General features: G+C 41.0%; 1 protein-coding gene across 4 annotated transcripts; it reads left to right on the plus strand.

The window, feature by feature from the left end:
- The first annotated feature begins 1,630 nt into the window (after positions 1–1,630).
- GCFC2 (GC-rich sequence DNA-binding factor 2) lies at positions 1,631–22,219 on the plus strand. Of its 4 annotated transcripts, none has more exons than XM_080588585.1 (18): positions 1,631–1,991; positions 4,030–4,140; positions 5,448–5,609; positions 6,258–6,473; positions 7,337–7,422; positions 8,672–8,787; positions 9,855–10,041; positions 10,981–11,104; positions 13,206–13,284; positions 14,193–14,305; positions 14,925–15,124; positions 15,851–16,004; positions 16,276–16,397; positions 17,200–17,276; positions 17,907–17,973; positions 20,187–20,333; positions 20,619–20,743; positions 20,970–22,219. In XM_080588585.1, the coding sequence occupies exons 1-18, from the start codon at positions 1,745–1,747 to the stop codon at positions 21,091–21,093; spliced, it is 2,457 nt and encodes an 818-aa protein (XP_080444711.1). In that variant the 5' UTR covers positions 1,631–1,744; the 3' UTR covers positions 21,094–22,219. The 4 variants fall into 4 exon arrangements, with proteins under 4 accessions (XP_080444711.1, XP_080444709.1, XP_080444710.1 ...); XM_080588583.1 differs by having other exon boundaries at positions 1,643–1,991; positions 5,451–5,609; XM_080588584.1 differs by having other exon boundaries at positions 1,643–1,991; positions 5,451–5,609; positions 15,854–16,004.
- The last annotated feature ends 435 nt before the right edge of the window (positions 22,220–22,654 follow it).

A 22,654-nucleotide genomic window follows, 5' to 3' on the forward strand; every position in this document is an offset into this window, starting at 1 on the left:
CATTTGCATGGCAAATGAGCTTTTAGTGCCTAGCAAAATAAATCCACTGGCATTTGCACCGAATTCCTTCCAAAGAGATACTTTGCTACAATTGAATTTGCTTTTCCTCTTCTGCACTGGGATCATTTTGGTTAGAAGTGACTACTTAGACTAGTATCTTGGCACTCAGTGAGCATATTAACTGGAGTGACAACTGCAAACACAGCAGTTTCTCCCTGCTATTAATACCAACTGTGCCACAGATCTGTTCCACGTTTCTGCCATGCTGAAGGCCTGGACCGTTTTGTCATCCAAGCAGGCAGTTCAGTCCTGCCTAAACAGCACTCACTAGATGAATTTTATTATTCTATTACTTACTTCACTATTGAAGAATTTAAAATCAGATAGAGAATCTCTCAAGACTTAATATAGAGTCACAGAAAAGGAAAGGAGATTTCCAACTGTTAAAAAAAATGTCAGAGGAAACACAGGCCCCTAGGACAGCTCTTGAGACCTGTTTAGCATCATGTAACATCAGTGCTGGAACAGTAAATAAGAAGCAAGTAACTTCATTGGCATAATTCCAGGTTGATCTATGCCAGCAAACTCAGCATTGTCCAATTTATCCACTTGGCGGATATATTCGGTGTACCTGTGCATCCTCAGACTATCCTTGACTTCACCCCTCAGTCAGAGAAAACACACAGGGGAAACATATACAAATTGCAAAGCTATAATGCAGCTTTGCATCAGAGCTCACAGTAAGTCATTTTTTAGGCACATATCTACTTGCACAACTGCTTCATTTTTTTTTCACAAGACCCACCAACCTTTTCCAGTGCAGAGGATGAATGACATTTGCAAGATGAACTGTGCTTATTGAATTGGTAGTTTTTATAATCCTTATTATTCATTGTACAGCCTTGGGTTTTATTTAATATGAACTGTTCAGAACCTGCACTAACTAGAAATATTTTAATTTTCTCTTGGGTTTTTATATTGGTCTTATTGTACCGCATTGTGCTTCACAAACGCAGTTTGTCTTCTTCATGTGATTCCTGAGGCAAGTTAATATTGGTATCTTCATCCTACAGATGAAGGAGGGATGGGTGAAGCAATTTAAGCAAGAACATTTCAAATGTCCACTATTTTTGGATACTTCTCTTGGGACACAAAGGCCTTACTTGAAGGACTCGCCCTGTTCCTGGTGTAACCGTAGGGGCTGGACCTGAAGCTTTCTTTCCACAGATCTCATTCACCACAGAGATGAGGGATGGTACGTGCCACTGTACAGCCCCTCACCACACAAACTAAATTTAAGTCCTTGCTTTGCCACAACCCCACCGTCCTTCTGTTCCCAACCCCTCTTAACAGCGCTGGCATTCGCCTGCCTCCTTCAGTGAGCTAAATCCAGAGAAACAAAATAAAAAACGCGATTGTTTTTTGACAACTACGTAGCACCAAGCTGCGGGGCAGGGGAAGGACCCATCAGGGCCACCCCCACCACGAACACACACACACACACTGACCTTCAAATAAATTTTATTTTCACGTGTCTGAGTGATCACCCACCCCCAGACCGCCTTCAGCTGGAGGACACTTTCCACAACCCCCTCAGCCTGTGCATGGCCCTCCCCCTTCCCTTCCCCTCCCCTCGCTCCTCCCCTTCCCCGGGGACCCGAGGCGGGGCTGGCCCCGCAGGGGGCAGAGCCTGCGGCCGCCGCGCACCCTCCGCACGCAGCCGCTGCCGGGCCCGCCCCGCGCCATGTTCCGCCGAGCCCCGCGCACCTTCCGCGCCCGGCGCCGCCCGGCCTACAGCGGCAGCAGCGAGGAGGAGCCGGGGGCTGAGCCTGACCCTGGCTACGTCCCGGACCCTGCCCCTGCCCCGCCGCAGGACCCCGGCACCGCCGCTGCGGAGGGGCCGCTGCCCGCAGAGCGGCCGGTGCGGGGCGGAGCGGGGGTGCGGGGCGGGGCGGGGGTGCTGAGCTTCGGGAGCGAGGAGGAGCGGGAAGGTGAGGGGGCGGAGAGCGGGGGGTTCTCGGCTTCGCTGGGCACCGCCGCGGTGGCTTCGTGGTGGGGGGGGGGGGGTTTGTCCTGCTGGGGTCTGCCGTAACTGCTCGGTCGCTGCCCCTCCTGGAAGGGGATAAAATGGGACAAAAAGGGCTCGGGGGTGAGATAAGGGCAGGGAGATCGCCCATCGGTTATCACGGGCAAAACAGGCTCCGCACAGGGAGATCAATACAATTTATTGCCTGTTGCTAATAGGCTAGAGCAGTGAGAAACTAAAAGCAAACTAAAACCGCTTTCTCCCCGTCCACCCTCTTTCACCTCCTCCCCCCGGGTGGTGCAAGGAAACAGGGAACAGATATGGTATATAAAGAGAGGAGGCTCAGGGCAGACCTTATTGCTCTCTGCAACTGCCTGAAAGGAAGCTGTGGGGAGCTGGGGGTCGGACTCTTCTCTTAGGTACCTATTGATAGGATTAGAGGGAATGGCCTGAAGTTGTGCCAGGGGAGGTTCAGGTTGGAAATGAGGAGACATTTCTTCTCAGAAAGAGCAGTCAGGCACTGGGACGGGTTGCCCGGGAAGGTGGTGGAGTCACCGTCCCTGGGGGTGTTCAAGGCAAGGTTGGACCTGGTGCTTAGGGACATGGTTTAGTGGGTGACATTGGTGGTAGGGGGATGGTTGGACCAGATGATCTTGGAGATCTTACTGATTCTATGATAAGAGATTGTAGTCAGACCCTAGTACTTGGTCTCCGCTGCTCCCTCACGCTCTCTCTCTGCCCCTGCTCCCCGTGGGGTCCCTCCCACGGGATGCCGTCCTTCCAAACTGAGCCTGCGGGGGCTGCCCACAGGCAGCAGCTCTTCAAGAACTGCTCCCGCACGGCTCCGTACCACGGGGTCCATCCCCCAGGAGCAAACTGCTCCAGCACGGGGCCCCCACGGGCGGCAGCTCCCCCCAGACCCCCTGCTCCTGCGTGGGCTCCTCTCCACGGGCTGCAGCTCCGGCCCGGGGCCTGCTCCTGCGGGGGCTCTCCATGGGCCGCAGCCTCCTCCAGGCCACATCCACCTGCTCCACCGGGGGCTCCTCCACGGGCTGCAGCGTGGAGATCTGCTCCGTGTGGGACCCCTGGGCTGCAGGGGGACAGCCTGCTCCACCAGGGGCCTCTCCACAGGCCGCAGCACTCGGCTCTGTCCAGTGGTGGGCCCTTTGGAGCTGGCTGGAGCTGGCTCTTACCTGACACTGACATGGGGCAACTTCTGGATTCTTCTCACAGAGGCCCCCCCTTGCAGCCCCCTGCTACCAAACCCTTGTCACGTAAACCAAGTGCAGTGGGGGTGCTGGTTGCTTGGTGGGCCGCAGGTCTCTTCTATGAACCTTCTTCTGAACACAAGTTGGGATCCTGTGTTACGGATGTTGTGGGGTTTAGGAGAGACGTGCCTGTAACAGCACTTTGATGTCTCTTTGTGTGCTTGTGGCACACATTGGAAAGTTTTGTAGAGCTAGAGAAAACTTGAAAAAACAGAAAGGTAGCTTGCTGCAAGAAGGATATTGAGTTGGTGGAGCTCAGAGAAGAGCAATGAAGCTGGTGAAGGGACTCAAAAACAGGACTTAGGAGGAGCGGCTGAGGGAACTGGGGTTGTGTAGTCTGGAGAAGAGGAGGCTCAGGGAAGACCTTGTGGCTCTCTACAACTACGGGAGAGGAGGCTGCAGTGAACAGGGTGTTGGTTTCTTTTCTCAGGTGACAAGTGATAGGGCAGGAGGAAATGGCCTCAGGTCATGCTAGGGGAGGTGTTGCTCTGTCAAGGAGGCTAAGTTCCACAGATGTAAATTCAGAAGTGATGGATCCTGAGCAATAAAGTGATAGGTAGACAGAAGTTAGTCAGAGCTAGTTAGTCAGTTAGATAGAAGCAGCCAGAACTTCAGAATATGTGCTGAATGCACATGTAAGGTTTATTTGCTTTATATATATGTGCTTTACATATATACATGCATATACAATACTTTGTCAATATGTCTCTGAGTCATTGGGTTTTATCTCTCCAGGTGATGAAGAACTTTTCAAAATCAAAAAGCCGTCCTTCAATGAAGTAACCTTTAGAATTCAAAAGAAGAAAAGCCTGCTGCCTGCACAGAGAGAAGTAGAAGAAAGCAAAAGTACGTACTTCTACTGTTAAAAGATTCCCTACATTAGTTCAATGAAAACATTATGAAATCAGTAAATTAAGAGTTATGCCTCAATACTGTTAGATGCTTTCTATTTGCTATTTGATTCTGGGATGATACTTGCAGTGTTACTTTACAAGCTTATAATTTTAATCTGTTTCTACTGATTTAGTGTTTTTCCTTACTGACCTTGCTAAAAGGGGGGGGTCAGAACTTGGGAGTTCCTGAGAAGAGCTGAGTATGCAGAACCTCTGTAGTGTATCGGTTGATTAAAAACATGTGACAAATGTCACAGCATCATGACTTTAAAACTGTGGCAGCTATTCACTGCTGGGTACTGTCAGTTTGCAGTGTTAGCGCAAAAATTCAGATCAAATGTGAGCTTAATAAGTTTTTGTTTGATGGAGCTTAAGGTAAACCTTAAGCTTTGTGTTATTAAACTTTGCTATTAAAATGTGGATATCTTAATTGGATGCCATCAATAGCCTTGATTGTTCTGTTAATATTCTAAGTCTTATTGAATCTTAGTTGAATCTTAGTGAATCTTATTGAATCTTAGTAAAATTTCTTAGTGGGATATTTGGGGTTTGTCTGTTTTACAAGTGTGTATAAGATGTTCTCTTCCCTTCTATTTACCTCTTTGACACCTCTGGCATTTCACAGATATGCTGTAATGCTACTGCTAGATAAAAATAAACTAGGTTGAGATATAATTTCCTTTGTGGTTCAAATAAATCTTTAGTAACTTCTTATAAAAGTATGCCTTACTCTTATAATTGGTGACATGTTCAATATGGCTTACTGAAGATGTAGTGGCAGACTGAAGAGAAAGCAGTGTTTCTAGAGAATTCTAAGATAATCAGAGACAAAACATAAATTAATCTTTACTACTTAAGTACAAGCTCCCTCATTGTTAGTGCTAAAAACAATCAAACCAACCCCCCCTTTATGAAATGAAGCTGTGACCTATGAAGACATAAATCAGATGTCAGCTGGGAGCTTATGTGTTGCTCTTGTGTGTACAAATGTGCTCTGTCTCTCAGAAGAATGTGTTAGTTCAGGGCTGCCACAGATGCTTCCATTCTAGATGAGATGTGGGCTGTAAATAACTGTACTGGAATGTGTGAAGTTTTGGCCTGTTTTGATAAGGACGGGTGGAAATAGATGTGTGACCAGTCTTTAGTCATACAGTCCAAACAGTTACTAGCAACTAAATAAATAATTTAGTAAAACAGTTAATGGCACATCACATTTCAGCAGCCAAAACTGAAATCATGTCTTACTTCTTTCACATAAAGCAGAAATCTGTGATTTGGAGCCTGGAACTGGTAACAATGAAGACACGCACGAAGAGGAGAAGGAGGAGGAGGAAAGTTATTCTTCACAAAGTGAGGACAACAACAGTGCAGACTCTGAAAATGAATCCACTCCTCCAGGGAGGAGGAAGGATTTATCACCAGGTCAGTGGTGGATGTATTTTATTTATTTTTTTAGAAGTAGTATTGCAACTTCTTTTGTTTGACAGTACATGACTAGACGGGTGAGATGAATCCCACTTAGCTAAAATCATGTAAGATGTAAGCATCTTGTTTGTGCTGAGTTGAGGCTGACCCTTCTGAAAGCACAGTGATAGTTCCCCAATGTTTTTGACTGCGAATGTTTGTGGTTCTGTGTTAATTTCAGGAAATGGATCAAAAATTGTAACCATTCCTTTTGGAAGAAAGGCAGTGAAAAAACTGATCTTTAATGATGCATAATTCACTTTGAGATTAGAATTTAACCTCATCTATGCTGTCTTATTTGTAAACTTTTGATTTCTTTGTAAACTGCATTAGTTCAGTAACCTTGATCCTCTGAGGAGATCGGAAAAAGGACAACAGGCTAGTGATTATTTGAAAGAAGAAGTCTGAGTTTTGTTTTTTCGATTGAGCTGCTTTTTAAGGATGTCTTTCCACCTGCTTATATTCACTTGTAATATTATATGGTAAGGTTCCAAGAAAAATATCTTGTCCTGTAATCAGAATTGTACAGTGAACTTGAACTGTGGTGGTTATTGACGTTAGGAACAATACAGAGCGTTACTTGGATTTTTTTTCTCTTCAATGCAGTTAATATCCCCAGTGCAGCTTGTGTTGAGTCTGCTCGGAGGAAACGTCACTTAGCCAGGACACAGGCTGATTATCTTCCACTGGATGTTTCAAATGGTCGTCAGGTTTCTCGGAGAAGAGAAAGCAGTGAAGAGAGTGAAGATGAGTCTGATATGAAGAATCTCAATTTTGCTCCGAAAATGAGAACTCTTAGGCAGAGAATGACTGAACACATGGGTGAGTTTGGGCCGTTTTTCCCACTGGCTGTGTCCTTGTTTTGCTGGAAGAATGAGAGAACTTGCTCCTGGGGGGTATTGGCAAAAGGCTGTAAAGTTGGTGCTTGAGTTTTATATGAGACATTTACCTGCTTCAGGTTTCACTAATATAGGGGTGCAGGATGCCTTGAGGAAAAGCTTTTACAATGATACTTGACCTTGCTGACTGGAGGGGAAAAAAAAAAAGCCTTGGAGGCATAACACTTAAAGTGTATAAAACTGGTGTAAGAACAATCATCCTAAGTAAGTTTTCTAAATCTTGTCTCCCATTTACGTTCCATTCCTCCCAGTGGTCTACCCACATTGATGTTATGGCTCTTCTTGAAAAGGGGAAGGGAAAAAAAATTGTTCTTATTTGAATAATAGTTATAAGGATTGCATAGCTATGAGCTAATTCTGTAATTCTAATCAATGCTAATGAGATACTTTTGTATCTGTAGTAGAGCATACGTTTTGGATCACTCAAGGATTTGCTCTGTATAATGTCCCCTGTTACAGTCTAACTGTACTTACATTTTATGTAATTTTGCTTTGAAACGTAAGTGAGGTGTTTGTGCTCCTGGTACTGCAATAGTAGTTGTCTGAGAAACACTACGTTGAGAAGATGAATATTGTTATCAGTTCTACAAATTCCAATTGCCATTTCCAAGTCTTCCAGTTTCGAAGTCCTTCACGTGCAGACTTCTCATCTGCTGTTTTTTGTGAACGTCACTTCCAGTAATGGCTATGGGAAGTGTTGTTTTCGAGGGAGGAGAAGCATTGGGCAGGGAGGAGGGAGGTACGTAAGGATGTAATTACTGTACTAATGATTGTTTTAACTTCCAGTGTCTGTTAGTGATGAGTCAAGTGAAGATGAAGCACAAATGAGGTGGGAAGAACAGCAAATAAAGAAAGCTGTCAAGCTCTCTCAGGTGATATGTGCTTTCTTAACCACTGAAAGTTGCTTTTTGCTCATAGGCAAGAGAGCGTGTTCTGGAGTCATATCTCCTTTCTGCTGAGTCAAAGAGATTTTTAGGAAGTTAGGTGCTGATTACTCCAGGAAAAGGTGATAATGCCAATTTGTGATCTCTGTGATGCTGTTCAGAAGAAGGATATTGTAACGCCTCAAGGGGTTACCAACTTGTGAAGGACCACCTTGGGAGAAGCAGAGATGAACCCAGGGATCTTGACGGCAAGATTTCTCAAATACTGCAGTATAAAAGGATGCAAAGCCAAATTGGTTATTTCATCAGTGCCAAATTTCTGTTGGGTGGCAATCTTTTTTTTTTTTCATTTAGGCAGAATGGTCTTATTTTTTTTCTGTTAAATAACTGGCAAAAATGTGTTCTCTGTAGAGGTAGTTTTGTTTTTGGCTTAAATCATCAAATCTGGATCAGATGAGGAAAATCTGAAAGACCAATTCTTTATTTCAGAAGGGACAATTGTAGAAAATGCTGCTTGTTAAGTGGGAGTAGTTAGAGGATTGGGGGAAAGTTGCGTCGATCTTTTGAGTTTCAAATCCAGCATGATTGGCCCTCATGCCCCACGTGTTTCTGCAAAACCCTTAATTTCTGCTGTTCAGGAAATGGCAAAAACTGTTACAAGCCTTGTTAGTCATGGACTTGATGGCTTCAGTTAATTGTGTTTTGGTTAGGTTTTAACTTACAAGCTTCTACTGTTTTAGAATGTAGTATGTCATGTAAATTATGAGCTAAAATGGAATCCTTTTTTAGTTACAATTACAGTCAAGCTGAGTTTTCAGAATGAAAATTCTGTCCTTATCAGTGCTTGACTGTAGTTTATGATTTCTACATTTTATATTTAAAATTGTAGTACTAGTGAGGTCTCAGCTGTCATTATGTATCACTAGAGTGATTAATATATTCAGACCAAGAAGAGAGCAACTTTAATGTACTCTAAATTACAAATTATTTTGTGCTGTTTATGTATGTATGCAGGGTATTGATGCAATGTATATACAGTTTTTATATTCAGTTTTCCTTGCTTATGTTTTACAAAAATTACTGAATTTAACCTTTGAAACACGCATGTTTTTATCATATGCCTTGTATATTCAAATTTTCTTGTTGATCTCTAAAGCTGCAGAGGCAGAACTTAATAAAATGTGTATTAAACTCATTAAATTTGTGGCTTAAAAATTAACAGTTACAATTCTTTCAGGAAATTTACGATGATGCTTCCCTGTGTAAATCTCAACCAGCTAAACCCAAGTTTGATACCTCTGTTTCCTTACCACCTGTGAGCTTGGAAATTGTAAAAAAGCGACTGACTGAAAGGTAAATACTGCTTTTAGTGTTAACTTCACAGATGTCTGTGCTCATTTTCTTGCAGAATAAGAGATGACTCTTATTCTGATTCTTACTCTTTCTCCTGAATATTGGAGCATTTTTGGGTTAACATGCCAATTATGTCTAGCACAGTATTGCAAATTTTTAACTTAGCAGTGTTTTGTTGTTAGAGTACTTGGACTTTTCAGCAGCATTTTATTACCTAGAATAAAGCAGTGGATCTTTGTGCTTGCTAGTAGCTCTTACAGGAGTGTAGGTACAACATAACTTTGCCAAGCGTGGAAAACTTCAACCAGGGCAGGTGCAGCTGGCTATCCTATCCCTCTTACAGTGAGGAAAATCCCTCACTGTAGGCTATCCTATCCCTCTTACAGCTGCAAAAATAGTGTAGTATTTCCTAAAGCAGCAGTACATTCTATGCAGCCCATTTAGGACCTGTCTTGATGGGACTAGGTGATCTTTAAAAGTCCCTTCCAAGCCATGCTGTGATTTTTTTTCCCCTTACTGTGCCAAGCTGTGACTTTTTCTTAGCTGTTCAGCAGCTGCTGTATGGGCAGCTGAAATGTCCTTGGGTGGAGCTGGGAACCCCCAAAAGGGTGTTTGGGCAGGACAGCTGGGGTCAGGCATCCCAAGGTAAGCCATCCCCTGTCATCCTTCAGAGCCAGCTCAGCCAGAAGCAGTTGCGGACATGCTGACGTGTGCTATAGTTTTACTGAACTTATGTTGACTAGAATCAATTTAATGTGATACCACTCAACTTTTCATGTTTTTGGGAAGCACAGTGTATTGAGGAGTCTAGGTAAAATGTCAGTGGTGCTTTCAAAACTATCACCACGTAAGTGACACCTGATTCTCCAAAGCCTGATGCTTGCCCACACCCCATATTCTTGCAAATGCTGGCACGCATATAACTTTCAATGCTTCTTAGCTCAAATGCAAGTGCATAAAATACAGGCAAAGATTTTATGCTTTATTTTAGTGGGGAGAAAACGTTTTGGAATGCATTAGCTGTGAACTTGGCAACGGTTTAACTTGTCTGGGTTTTTCTTTTTTAGGATAACATCATTGCAGGATGTGCACTGTGCCCACCAGAGGGAGTATGAAAAATATATGCAGGACATTGAAAGTTCAAAGATGACTGTCGAGGAATTAGAGAAGTCTTCAGATGCTGCTTTGAATTACAAATTCTACAGGGCCATGAAGACATATGTAGAAAACTTGATAAACTGTTTGAATGAAAAAGTATGTGTATATTTTTTTTAAAATCATGGTAAAGGTACATTCTGTCAATGTAAGATGAGAAGATGAGGGCTTTTTGTTTGGAAATGATGGTAAAAAGGACACTACCCAATTAAAAACTCAGAAATTTGAATACAACAGGAAACAAAATTAAAGAGAAATAAACTTTAGGTCATGGTGAGGGTTGGTAACGATCAAACTAGTATAGGTATATGACTTGTCTGTGGTCTCACCTAGATTCTGATGGATAAAACCAAAAATCTTATTGGGGGGAGTTTTGTGTGTGTACAATAACCAGAGTGTGCTGAAGTTGAACAAGAGGTGGGGCTTAAATTCACTTTGGGGATCTCAAAATGTATGTGACTTCTGTAATGTAATGGAGGTAGTAAGGATTTCATGTTAGATTTGAATTGGGATTGATTTAGTTGAGCTGTGTAAGGATTTGTCTGTTATCTGCTCTATCTGTTTCTTGAAACATTATCTGTTTAAAAAGATGAGGGAAGGTTTGGACATGGGGAGAGGCTGCCTAAAGTTCAGCTTCGGTGAAAGTGTCCTGTATAGACAGTGCTATCAAATCTAATTTATGCCAGTTGCATTGCAGTTGTGAGTCTTTTTGTGTAATGCTAAAGAGAGCAAGTGCTTGTTAATATTATTTTTCCTTTAATGGCTAGTGGCTCAAAGGCAAACTGAAAACAAAGTGTTAAACAAGTGTCCTGTTGAGTACTTTTGCATAAAGTCTTAAGTAATTCTTTGATAAGCAATTTAATTTGTTTTTCAGTCTTAAAAAAACAGCCTGAAAACCTCCAGTGAGCAGGAACTTTCAATCTTTAGTACTTCGGTTCTAATTTCACTGCTGTGGTTGAAAATCCATGGAAACACTTTGTTTTTTCTTTTTTTTGTTTTATTTTATTTCAAACCTGATTACTGTTTGCTATATTTCAGCTGAAATACATTAATGAGCTGGAATTGGCTGCACATGCACTTCTTCAGCAACGAGCCATGGCAGTGTTGAAACGAAGGCAAGATGAGCTGAAAATTGAATCTGCTTATATTCAGCATCTGACAAGTTAGTATGAAGTCACAAGTTACTTTCTTATTGGAACATTCATTCTTTAAGCAGAAATACACAGTTAATTTTTGGATGGTATTTTATTCCCACTTTTCATCTTCTTTCCCCTTCATATTGTCAGTAAACATGTTGCACTGTATCTAAGTTGAAATCCGTACCTCAGTAAGGCTCATAATGTTCTTTTTTCTGGTATAATAGTGAATATAGCATGACCGAGTACTAATTTTGGGTTATTAATCTTGGCAATTATCTCAGCATTTAAAAGGGGAAATGGAGTCATTTTTCTAGTAGGTCTTAAGCTGGGGAAAGACTAACAGGTCCAGAGGAGAGCCACAAAGTTGATCAGAGGGCTGGAGCACCTCTGCTGTGAAGAAAGGCTGAGAGAGCTGGGGATGTTCAGCCTGGAGAAGGCTCCAGAGTGACCTTCTTGTAGCTTTTCAATACTTAAAAGGGGCTTATAAAAAGATGGAGAGCTACTTCTTGCTCAGTCAGATAACGACAGGACAACGGGGAATGATTTTAAACTAATAGAGAAGAGATTGAGATTAGAGGTTGGGAGGCAATTCTTCACACTCAGGCACTGGCACAGGTTGCCCAGAGAAGCTGTGGATGCCCCATCCCTGGAGGTGTTCAAGGCCAGGTTAGATGAGGCCCTGAGCAACCTGATCTAGTGGGTGGTGTCCCTGCCCATGGCAGGGGGTTGGAACTGGATGATCTTGAAGGTCCCTTCCAACCCAAACCATTCTGCAGTTCTCTGAAAGCTTGCTGGCACGGGGTTCTGCCATTTGTGAATATGTGAAAAAAAGCAATGCGTTTACTGGGCAACGTGACTTTACATTAGAGTATCTTTAAGGCGAAGCGTATGCTCACAATATAGATTTCAGACTCTTCAGTGACAATTAAATGAAGGGAAGGACATGAAGAAGCAAGCTGTTTTGTGTGAGGGTTTTTATCCAAAACACAATCTTTTAGTTGCTGTACGAAAAGTGATCACAGTTTTCTCATCTCGTGTTTTCTTTCCACGCTGACGTATTGTTTGCGTGCAGTGTGAATCTTTAGCTGTTGCTGTTTAAAGAAACAAACAAAAAAGTCCTGTTTAAAGCTGTTTAGGCAAAGCAAACAGCGATGTGCTTGGAGGTGCTGTGAACAGATGGAGGCCAGATGCACCAGTTTCTGGTAACAACCAACCATGGGTTCAGTGCTCTGACTACACAGGATAAAAGGCTGATTAGAGAAAACCAGCAGCATGTGTAATTTTGTAAAATGGTGTGGTAGACTGACAGCAGGTGTTTAGAACAAAAGAGTACTTGTTTGTGTCAGTAGTAGCTATTATTTTTTTTTATTTTCAGCTTATTACAAATGGAACTGTACTTGAATGTTTAACAGAGCTTTTAATTGTTATTTATGTTCCTAGTTGTGTTTTAATGTAGTGGAAATGATGTTTTTCCTTATACTGGAATACTTGAGCAGTAGGATGCTTTTTTGTATGCTGTGCACACACCAGCCAGCTGATACTGATACAAATGAATGGTCCAAGTAGAAGAAAATGCTTTGAGAATGAAAGTAGGGGGTGATTTGGGTCCCACAAGGAGATCCACATAAGAAGAAATAGTGAGGAGCTGACTAGTCTTGAAATTGAAATTCAATGATCTTGAATAATGTAAATTGGGGATTTAACCTCCATTGCAGCGTTCTAACTAAAACCGAAGTTACCCAATTTATTGCATAGTTTCATTTTTTGACATACAGGCTAATTAAGTCCCTCCACATGCCTTTCACGCTGCTAGGAGCAGATTGTGGAAGACAATTCCATTCCTGGCCAGGACTGGGAAGCGGTGATTTATTGGCTGGAATGTTTTCAAACCCCCCTTCCATCAGCTGTTAAAAAGGAACAGCCACACCTGACTGTCATGCATTTAACATGCAATATTTGCTGTTCTTTACACTGGAGACTGTTACAGTTTTTGATCAGGAGGTTTTGTTTTCTTTGGCTGTTTTCCAAATAAAGAACAATAGAAGGAGAATCATTTTTGCGTTTGAGAAAATAGGAACTTTTAAATCATACTGTTTTCTTTTGTCTATTTCTGTCTTCTGTTAGCTGGGAAAGACAAACCAACTAACGGCGGATTGGAAGGTGATGGAAAGATGGAGCTTCTGAAAGCGTGTGAACATCGAAGGTAGCTATTACGTATATGTACAGCTAATTCTGATAAATGTATGGTACACTGGTTTCCTGTTGCTTACGCAGTGATGAATGTAAATCCAAAGGATTATTAAGTAAGATTACACCAAAAAAAGTATTTGCCTTCCAGAGCTCAAACTATTTGGAAAAATCTATTTGTTAATGTAATTCTCTCCATACTGATTTAGATCCTGTTATTTTAAAATAACAAGTCTTTAAGTAGGGCTGATTACAAAACTATATGAGAGGAGCTTTTTCTCTCCCTGGTGTAATAGATAATACTGTGACCTTCTACAGAAATACGTTCTTGTATTATTGCACAAGTAACAAAAACAGGCTGGAAGTACCGTTGCTGCTGGGGGCGGTGGTGGTGAGTTAAGCAGTACAACATCGAGCCCATCCTCAGTCAGTATAGGCCAGATACTACATCTTGGGTTTCAGTGTTCAGAGACTGCTGCTTCTTAAGTTACTGGGAGCTTTGAAATTGTTTCAGTTGCGCTGGTGCCTTGACTCATAACTGTGCTTTGCAGTAAGAAATTTGGAATTGGATGAAAAACAATGTGTATCTCCAGTGCCATGCTAGATGTCTGGTGCTCCGGGTGGGACGAGTTGTTAGAACCCTCTGTAGGGATGAGGTGTAATAAAGGTTCCTGCATGGCGATGAGGAAGATGAGATGTTCTTGTAACCTCCTTGATGTCACTTCACGAAGTACCTCCTTTTGTTCCACAGTTCTTGCTCCTTATGGTTACATAATTACTACTGCTTCCCATTGCATTTCCTTAGATTTTTGCTCTCACCGTGTGTTTTTAGTGTATTTCTGAAGCTGGATTATTTCTCAATAAGCTTTCTTCCACGTAAGTACACGGGGAATGGTAACTCATCTGAGTTCATTACAAATACAGGACTTGCAGGCGGCAGGTGAGAGAGCAGTCACAGGAAGCCGACCACCATGAAGGCATGTCAAGTGACGATGAGCTGACTCCAACAGAGGTGACTGAATTCCAGAAGAGCAAAGGTTGGTGCCAGTCTTGATATGATGTACGATAATAAAATTCGTTTCTGATATTTTTAATGACTTTTCAAAGAAAAGTGAAGAAATATTACTTATGAATTATGTCATTTCTTCTATGCTACAGAGAAGAAATGCATTCAGACAATGACTAATTACTTGGGAAGACTAGATCTAAGGTTGTAGTTTTTTTTGTCTAATCAATTTGTTTTCTGAAGATGGAATGAATGAATTTTTATTCAAGATTTTAATTGCCTTGAATAGGTGGGTCAGGAGGAGCTGGGAAAGGCATAATAACTTTTTTCTGGAATACAGCAGAGGGATTTTCAGGTCTGAAGTTGTAGGAGTCTGTGATACAAAATTTGAAACACAGCAGATGTATAAATCTGTGCAATAGTTCATAAAGAAGTCTGTCTTTTTGTGGTCTTTTGGTTTTTCCTGATAAAGGGCTTTCCAGAAAGCCAGTTTTAAAACCCATTTCAGTGTAAGATGTGTGAAAGATAAATGACAAATGCAATCATCATATAGATATTTCTTGTGTCCTATAGATTCATAAACTATTCAGCTTATGCCTCAATAAATTCTGTGATTGTTTCTTTTTATTCCCAATGAATATTATCCATAGATAACATTTTAGAGGATAGTAGGAAAATCTTTGAAGATGTACATGCAGATTTTTGTGACATCAGAAAAATCCTGTTGAAATTCCAGGAATGGAAAGAGAAGTTTCCTGACTCTTACTGTGATGCTTACGTCAGTTTTTGCCTGCCTAAGCTTTTAAATCCATTGATCAGAGTTGAGTTAATAAATTGGAATCCTCTTGAGGTAGGTGCATCATCAAACTTCATTTTTGTGGAAAAATTGTTCGTATTATATGGCAGAGGTGACCTCCTAGGCTTCTGGGTATCACCCTGAAGCAGTAGGCAGTGCTCAGTAAAACGTGTTACATTTCTGGTCTGTGCTGTCTTAGTAAACTTGGCTTTTCTGCCTTATTCATTCTCGTTAGTTGGTGACATCTGTGAGTATTTCTGGCAGCTCAAAGTATGACAGGGCAGAGGCCTGCTCTTTGCAGGGAAGACTTCTGTATGGGAACGTTGTCATTTGGATTGTAGGGGCGTTCCAGAGCTTGAGATAAAAGTATGTTATTTAGAAGGAGGAGGTCTATTTCTTCCTGCCAAGTCATTTTTGTATATGAATCATTTTCATCCGTGCTAATATGAAAAAAGAGGTGTAGCTGTTCCTATGCATAGCATATCCATTAATTTCTAATGATCTCAGAGTTAGAATCTTCTTAACTTTGTTCTCCCTTATCCCCTGGCCCTTTTGCACCACCCCTTGTAAAAAGAATTCTCCCGAGTTCTTTGAAGACAACCCCACCCTTTGAATTCTAGTTCGAAATCCAATTTTTTAACTTGTTGTTTTGGCCCATTCAGTGATAAGGATGCATCTAAAATTAAGTGAGAATCTTTGTGGTATCACTGGATGTATTTTTGCACGGAGTTTTTCTTTTCAATCCTGCCCAGCTGACAACTAATAGGAATGATCTTTCAGCAGGGTTTTACAGACTTGGGAGAGATGCCCTGGTTCCGAGCCGTAGAAGAATTCAGTAATGCGAAAAACGCATCTGAATCAAAACGGGATGATGATCCTGATCAAGAAGTCTTGCCTAGAGTGATTGAGAAAACTGTTCTACCAAAAATTACAGGTATGTTAAGGCTGTCTTGAAAACGTATGTTGTGTGCTGTAAGCAATGAAACCATAAGTAAGTGATAACTATCAATTAATGTTAGGTATATAATCATTCCAAGATGTAGTGATTACGTGGTTCCACAGAATAAGGCTAAAGTAGCCTCTTGGAAGATAATTGTGAATGAGAGGCTTAGCTTTTTAAATGTTTGCTTCCATTACGTTTTAATGCCTTGAAACTAGAGCAGACAACCACTTGGATATTATGAATTTAAATTCCTTTTTTCCAGCATTTGTACAGAATGTGTGGGATCCTTTATCAACTTCACAGACTGAGAACCTTGTACAGCTTTGCAGAAATATCTCTGAAAAACAAGTTCTGTCCAAAAGTGAAGGCAGAAAAGCGAAAGAGGTAAAAGCTCTTACGGTACTGAGAAAGGAAGAACTTCATCCACTGTCCACACTTACTGTGTATGCCCCTATGTGCACTTACAACATTGTCCTGAAGTTTTTCAGTTCTGAGTACTTACTTGTTTTGTCACCTTATAGTAAGAAGATTTAATAGTTGACTTTTACCAGTCTGATGCTGTCCTTACTGATGGTGGTAGAAGATGGGATACTTCAAAGGCAGAAATCAGTCCCTGTTCCTAGGAAAGTTCTGCCTGTACCTATGAAAACTCCTATCATAGATCTAATCTTTCTGCTTATGACAATAGCAATGGTTAGAAGTTTCAGTTTTGCATTTAATTATCTTTCAAAATTTGAGATATAAATGCTAGTAATACTCCAGTGTTCAGCTTGTAAGATTTTTTAAGTAGTTATTCAGTAGAAAAAAGAGGATTCCTCTTTGTTCTTCACAGCAGAAATTTTAAAACTTAAAAATCCCCAGACTTAAAACGTTCTCAACACATTCCCCCCAAAACACATACTATCCTATCTGTGGTGATTTTTATAGAGAATTTCATGGCTGCAAGGCAGCAGGAAATAACTTAATCTTAAACAAAAAACCAACAACAATCATCTTAAGGGTTATCCAAAAGGGACGGTTTAAAGCTGAGACTTGACAACAGTTCTTTAATGTAGCTGTGATCTGTGTTTTATATGCAAGTGGCACCTATATATCTGTTACATTCCTAGATTAACAAAACTGAAATTGTTTTAAATGGAAGATGAAGTCTTTTTCTTGTGAAGAAGTGTTAATTTTTTTAAAACAGGATTTGATTAACGCGGTTGTCCTAAGGATGAAGAAATCTATAGAGGAAGATGTCTTTATTCCTCTGTATCCTAAAAGGTAAGCTGACTCCAGGTTTTTTTACCTCTTTCTTTTAAATTTTATTTCCGTACACCTCTTCCCCACAGATGTAGGTGAAATATTGTAGATATTCATTAGCAGCTAATGGGACAAACGTGCCTCCTACTGTTCCATTGTAGGAAAGGTTATGAAGCTTCACTCTTCTTAGGAGTTTGTAAATATTAACTCCACGGTGGACTTGATGCTTACTTGTTCCTGTAACTAAAAGCTTTCCAGTACCTGAGGTCCACTCCACAGTCTGGTTTTGCTGTAGTCATTTACAATATCTGAGGGCCTGTATTGTTATTAGGTGGTCTTTTACCCCTGCTGCTCTTGATTCCTCAGGTCATTCCGAAAGTGGGGTTTATATTCTTGATGCTTATTACCGAACACTCTTTCAGAGATGGGAATGAGGTGCTTCTGATTGCTAATTTTATCGGGAATTATTTTATAGTAATTGTATTATAATGGGTTTAAATTGACAGCTGTTTCCCTGCACCTGGTTGTCACTACTGAAAGAATTCTGTAATTGTAATTCATCAGTGTTTGAGATCAATTGTCTGCTTGTCTGCTTATGTTCTTTTAAAAACAAAATCCTTATTTCACCTTTTTTCTTATTTTCATGACTAGCACTGTGGAAGATAAATCATCACCAGGTTCAAAATTTCAAGAAAGACGTTTTTGGTCAGCTGTTAAGGTAAAGAAAAAATACCTGTCTTTTCTTTGAAAAGTATTGTAGTTAAAAATGTTTTGCAGCAGTCAAGGAAATGTATTTTCAGACAAATCTGATTCCTGAGAGATTAATGTATTAGGATGGATACCTATTTTTTTCAGTGAAGGATATATTCTTTTTGTCAACCCGCGTGTGAAGATTTAAAAAACAACTATAAATGAGCACTTTGTTTACCCAACTTGTACGTATTTTGCAAGAGACTTTGATTTGACCATCTGTTCCTGCTCTTTTTTTGTTCAGTTTGGGTGCATCAGCCAGACCTGGTGGGGTTGCATCAGATCAGTTAGTCATTGTCATGCAAATGTTAGTCATCGGAGTCTCCTTCTCTGGAGATATTCAAGGCCCGTCTGGATACCTACCTGGGCAGCCTGCTCTAAGGAATCTGCTTTGGCGGGGGGGTTGGAGGACCCGATGATCTTTCGAGGTCCCTTCCAACCCCTTCAATTCTGTGATTCTGTGCTTGTCACTCTGTTAGCAGGTCTGTTCCCTCAGTACATGCCTACAGCACAAATGCTGCCCTTATTGTTGGATATACTCACTGCACATTCGTATAAGCCCATCAGTAGAGTTTTACTTCTGGAGTGCTAAGCTGGGAATTTCTGAATACCCGTGATTCAATTCCCACTAAGATCTGTGTCCTTTAGGGGGTATATTTGTACTAAAGATGAAATTTAAATGCATGAAAACCCATTAAGATCACAGACAATATTGCAGTTCCCCTGCATCTGTGATGTCTGGCCCTTCATAGGTTTCCTATTGTCATGATGCAGAGCTTCTTGTAAATAAGGGAAAAAAAAAAAGCCTGGAGATCTGGATGTGTTGAGGACTGTTTGGCAAAGGACTTGCCACCTTCACTTCTGGGGTGAGCTACTGTGTCCGTCATGGACAGATGCAGAGAGGACAAGGTGGAGCTTAACATTTGAGGATTTGGACACCCAGCAAAACCAAGGCAGACCTAGGATTCTGGTTCCACCTTCTACTATTTCTAAGACCGTGTATTACCTGATTTTAAAATGTTGCCAAATGCATGTATGTTCCTAGAAGTCAGACCTGGGATCTTTTGCTGTAGACCGGAGTTTTCTCCTTTTAGCTTTGGATTTCCATCTTCACTGTCACAGTGGTGATGTGGAGAGTACTTCAAAAAGGTCTTGCTTTGGGTGTCTGACTATTTTCCACTTTTTTCCTGGAGTAGAGGCATGAATTCAGTCACCCCAGGGTGCTGCAACTCATCTGTGTTAAACTCCTGAGACCTGTTTGATACTAATAGACATCTGTGCTCGAGACTCTTCTCAGGCAGAGATGCACGGCCACTGTGCAGCCCCCATTCATGTCGTTAAACCCTGTCTTTCCAAGCAGATGGTCATCTGCAGGCTGCTTCTTAGGAGTGGCCTCTAAACCATGCCCAGAAATTGTATGGGGGGATACTAATTGGGCCAGGTGAAAAGCGAGTCAGGAGCTATTTTAATACAGAAGTACAGCTGATGAGATTTCAGTGTTTTGTGCTCTCCTAAAGCCTGACTTGCCTAGCATATCCCTCCTGCACATAAATGGAAGTGTCCTGTCAGGTACTCCAGAGAAATCTGCAGAAGTGGTGGGCTTTGTGAGTGCTTTTTGACTGGCGACTGCAAAGACCACATGCAACTTCTGTGAGGGTAACATTCCTTGAGGTCAACAGTTACTTGAAATAGCCTTATCCTGAGCAGATGTAGAAACTTCTTTTTATTTTACTTCTGTCTCAGATTCTCTAAGGTTCACTTAGAATTGGATCTCACTTGTTACTGGTCCATATTCCTTGTAGGGGCAACGTCGTAGTAGTACTTTTGTCTGCATTCGGACTTGACTGCCAGCTTTCCTTTGAAAAGAATGAAGTATAGCTGTATTCTGTATTTGGGTGTTAGCAAATTGTTAACCTATTAGAAGTGTAAAATGCTCTTCCCTGCCTTGGGAGGTCATGTATACGCATAGCGGGGTACAGTTCATAGGCACATATAATATTATTCTACTTGATAAGATCTATTATATGCAGCTTTGTAGTGGCTGACAGTAGATTTGGAGAGTGTGAATCCTGTTTTTTGAGTACTTTAGTTGGATGGACACTTAAGATAAAAGTTCTAATACTGTGTTTTATCATACCTTCAACCACCAAGTATGCATATTCTGTTTCTTTATCACTGCAGCTGCTCTCCAATGTTCTCCTTTGGAATGGGATTGTACAGGAAGCCACGGTCCGTGATTTGGGACTGAGCAAGCTGCTGAATCGTTACCTTCTTCTGAACCTCTTAAACACACCACCAGGGCTGGATAACATAGAAAAGTGTAATAAGGTAAGGCTTTTTCACGTGAGGACAGGTCTAGCCTGCAGATGGAGTGTAACCATGCACCATTTAAGGTTTTTTTCATGATCTTGGTGTGTGAAACATTTTAGAGCAAACGTTGGTCTATGGGTTTTTAAGAATAACTGCTTGTAATGATAATCTTGGTTTTAAAGAAAAAACATACTACTAAATAATGACTGAACTTGCTAAAAAGTCCCTGTCAGAAGTAGCGGGACCTAATTTTATTGAAAAACTTCTCTTTTTAAACTTACAAAATATTCTTTGACTCAACAGGTGGTTGCGTGCCTCCCAGAAAGATGGTTCGAAGATCTTGGAAATGGATCAACTCTCCCGGAGTTACTGAACTTCTGCCAGCATTTGCTGCAGTGTGCACGTGTGCACCACAAGAATAACCACGGGTATGTGTGTATCCCTTGGGATTCAGCGCTTCCTCATATACTTCATGTTAACATGTTGTTTGAAGCTCTAGATTTTGGGTCCTGCTACTGATCAATGTGTCCGGGGCACTAACTACAGGTGGTGAAGGAGGGATGCCTGACTCTCTTTTAAGTACGTTTTAAGTTTATTAATGTTAAAGTCAGGTGCGTACATGTGTTGCTATATCAATTTTTCATTTTTTTATAGTGATGAAACAAAAGAAGTTATTCTTCTGTTGGTGAAGGTCAAGGCTCTGCATGTTGTTGAAGACTTCATTGAAGAGTACAAACTTGAACATCTTAAATCCATAATTGGAAGTAGGGATTTTTGAAGCAGTGTTTAAATTACTGAAACAAGCCTGATATTCAAACCAAATAAAGTTCTATTAAATTAGTGGACTCTGCCTACCCAAAGATGTAGTGGTAATCAGGTGACATCCCTGTCTTATTGTTAAATACTTGGAGGTTTTTTTTCCAAATGCGTTCTACTGCCATCTGCTCGTAAGTTAAGGAATATTTAAAAAAAAAAAATCAGTTGTCAGTGTAAACTGCAGACATCCTGAAATGTGTGGCAATAAAGCTTTATTGCTTTATTCTTCTGGGAAGGATTATAGGCACTCCCTATCTTTCCAGTCAAGTTTATCACTGCTATAGAGCTGACAACTTTACAAGCTGTTTTCAATATTATATTGCTAACTATCACTCTCCAACTCAGCAGCCATTGAACTCTAACTTGTCTGCAGTGATTCCGGTAGGGTTATCCTTTAAGTTGTCCATAGTGGAAAAGAATTGATAAAGTTGCAAGGGTTTTGATTCTGGTACAGAAACAGAAGAAGTCTGTGTGCAGTGAAGAGTCTGATCAATGTTTACTGATGGTAAACGGGTTTAGCGAGGTAAGAAGTTGCACGGAAGACTGTCTGGGGAAGAACAAACGTAGTGAAGATAGCGTGTGCTTTATAGGGGAGTTTTGTACTTGATCTAGACTGAACTTGTGTGCACAGACCTGGAGTTGTCACACCCTGATCATCAGACTCTTAATAGACCTCTTCATTATGAGAAGCATAAGCACAACTTCCATTACCTTCTAGTAACCAACTTCCTAAGAAAATCTTACTTCTGCTTCCCCATGAGAGGTACTGAACCTTACTTCACCATACCTGTATTAGATCTCTAATGTTTTATAACTTTGTATATTTGCAGTAAGTAATGCTACAGAATACAAAGGATGTTTTATTGTAGAAACCCTCATGCATCTCAAATTCTGATGGGTGTTTACTTGCAACTGTATCTCCAGAATCCTACGGGATGAGAATTTAACTCTTGTAGGTTTATTCCCTTTTTTATTTTTTAATTGTAAAATATATTTTTGTAAAAGATTTTAATTGTAAATAGCTCTGATCAATGTTACAAACAAAAGATGACTTTTAAAATAAAACGAGTATTTTGAAAACAAGTAAATATTTTGCTGTGTTAATGAGCCTCTACAGTTCAATTCTTTAATATGACAGGAATGTTATGTGAAACATGGAAAAAACTAGGGCACTACTGGCCCCTCATTACCTTCAAGAATTAGGAGTACTCTTGCAAATCCTGCTAATAATGGAGTACTTCTGTTTTCCTCTGAGCATCAAAACAAAAATGCTGCTCTGAAATCACAAGCGTGTGGTTTCATTCTTTCTTGCTTTGTTTTATCCAGTCTGAAGCTTGCTCCTGAAGAAGCTACTAGCAACCTATAATTGATGTTCTATTACATTAAACTCTGTAGATGTTACTTCCAAGGGATTAGGCAGTACTTGTAAGGACTTATAATAATTGCCTTTCCATGTTTATGAGTTCAACCCCTGTCCCAGCCGAGCACTTCAGACTCTTCTGTGATGATGCTTCATGATCAAC

This window comes from Anser brachyrhynchus (genome assembly GCF_964034855.1).
Source record: "Anser brachyrhynchus genome assembly, chromosome: 3".
Taxonomy (NCBI): domain Eukaryota; kingdom Metazoa; phylum Chordata; class Aves; order Anseriformes; family Anatidae; genus Anser; species Anser brachyrhynchus.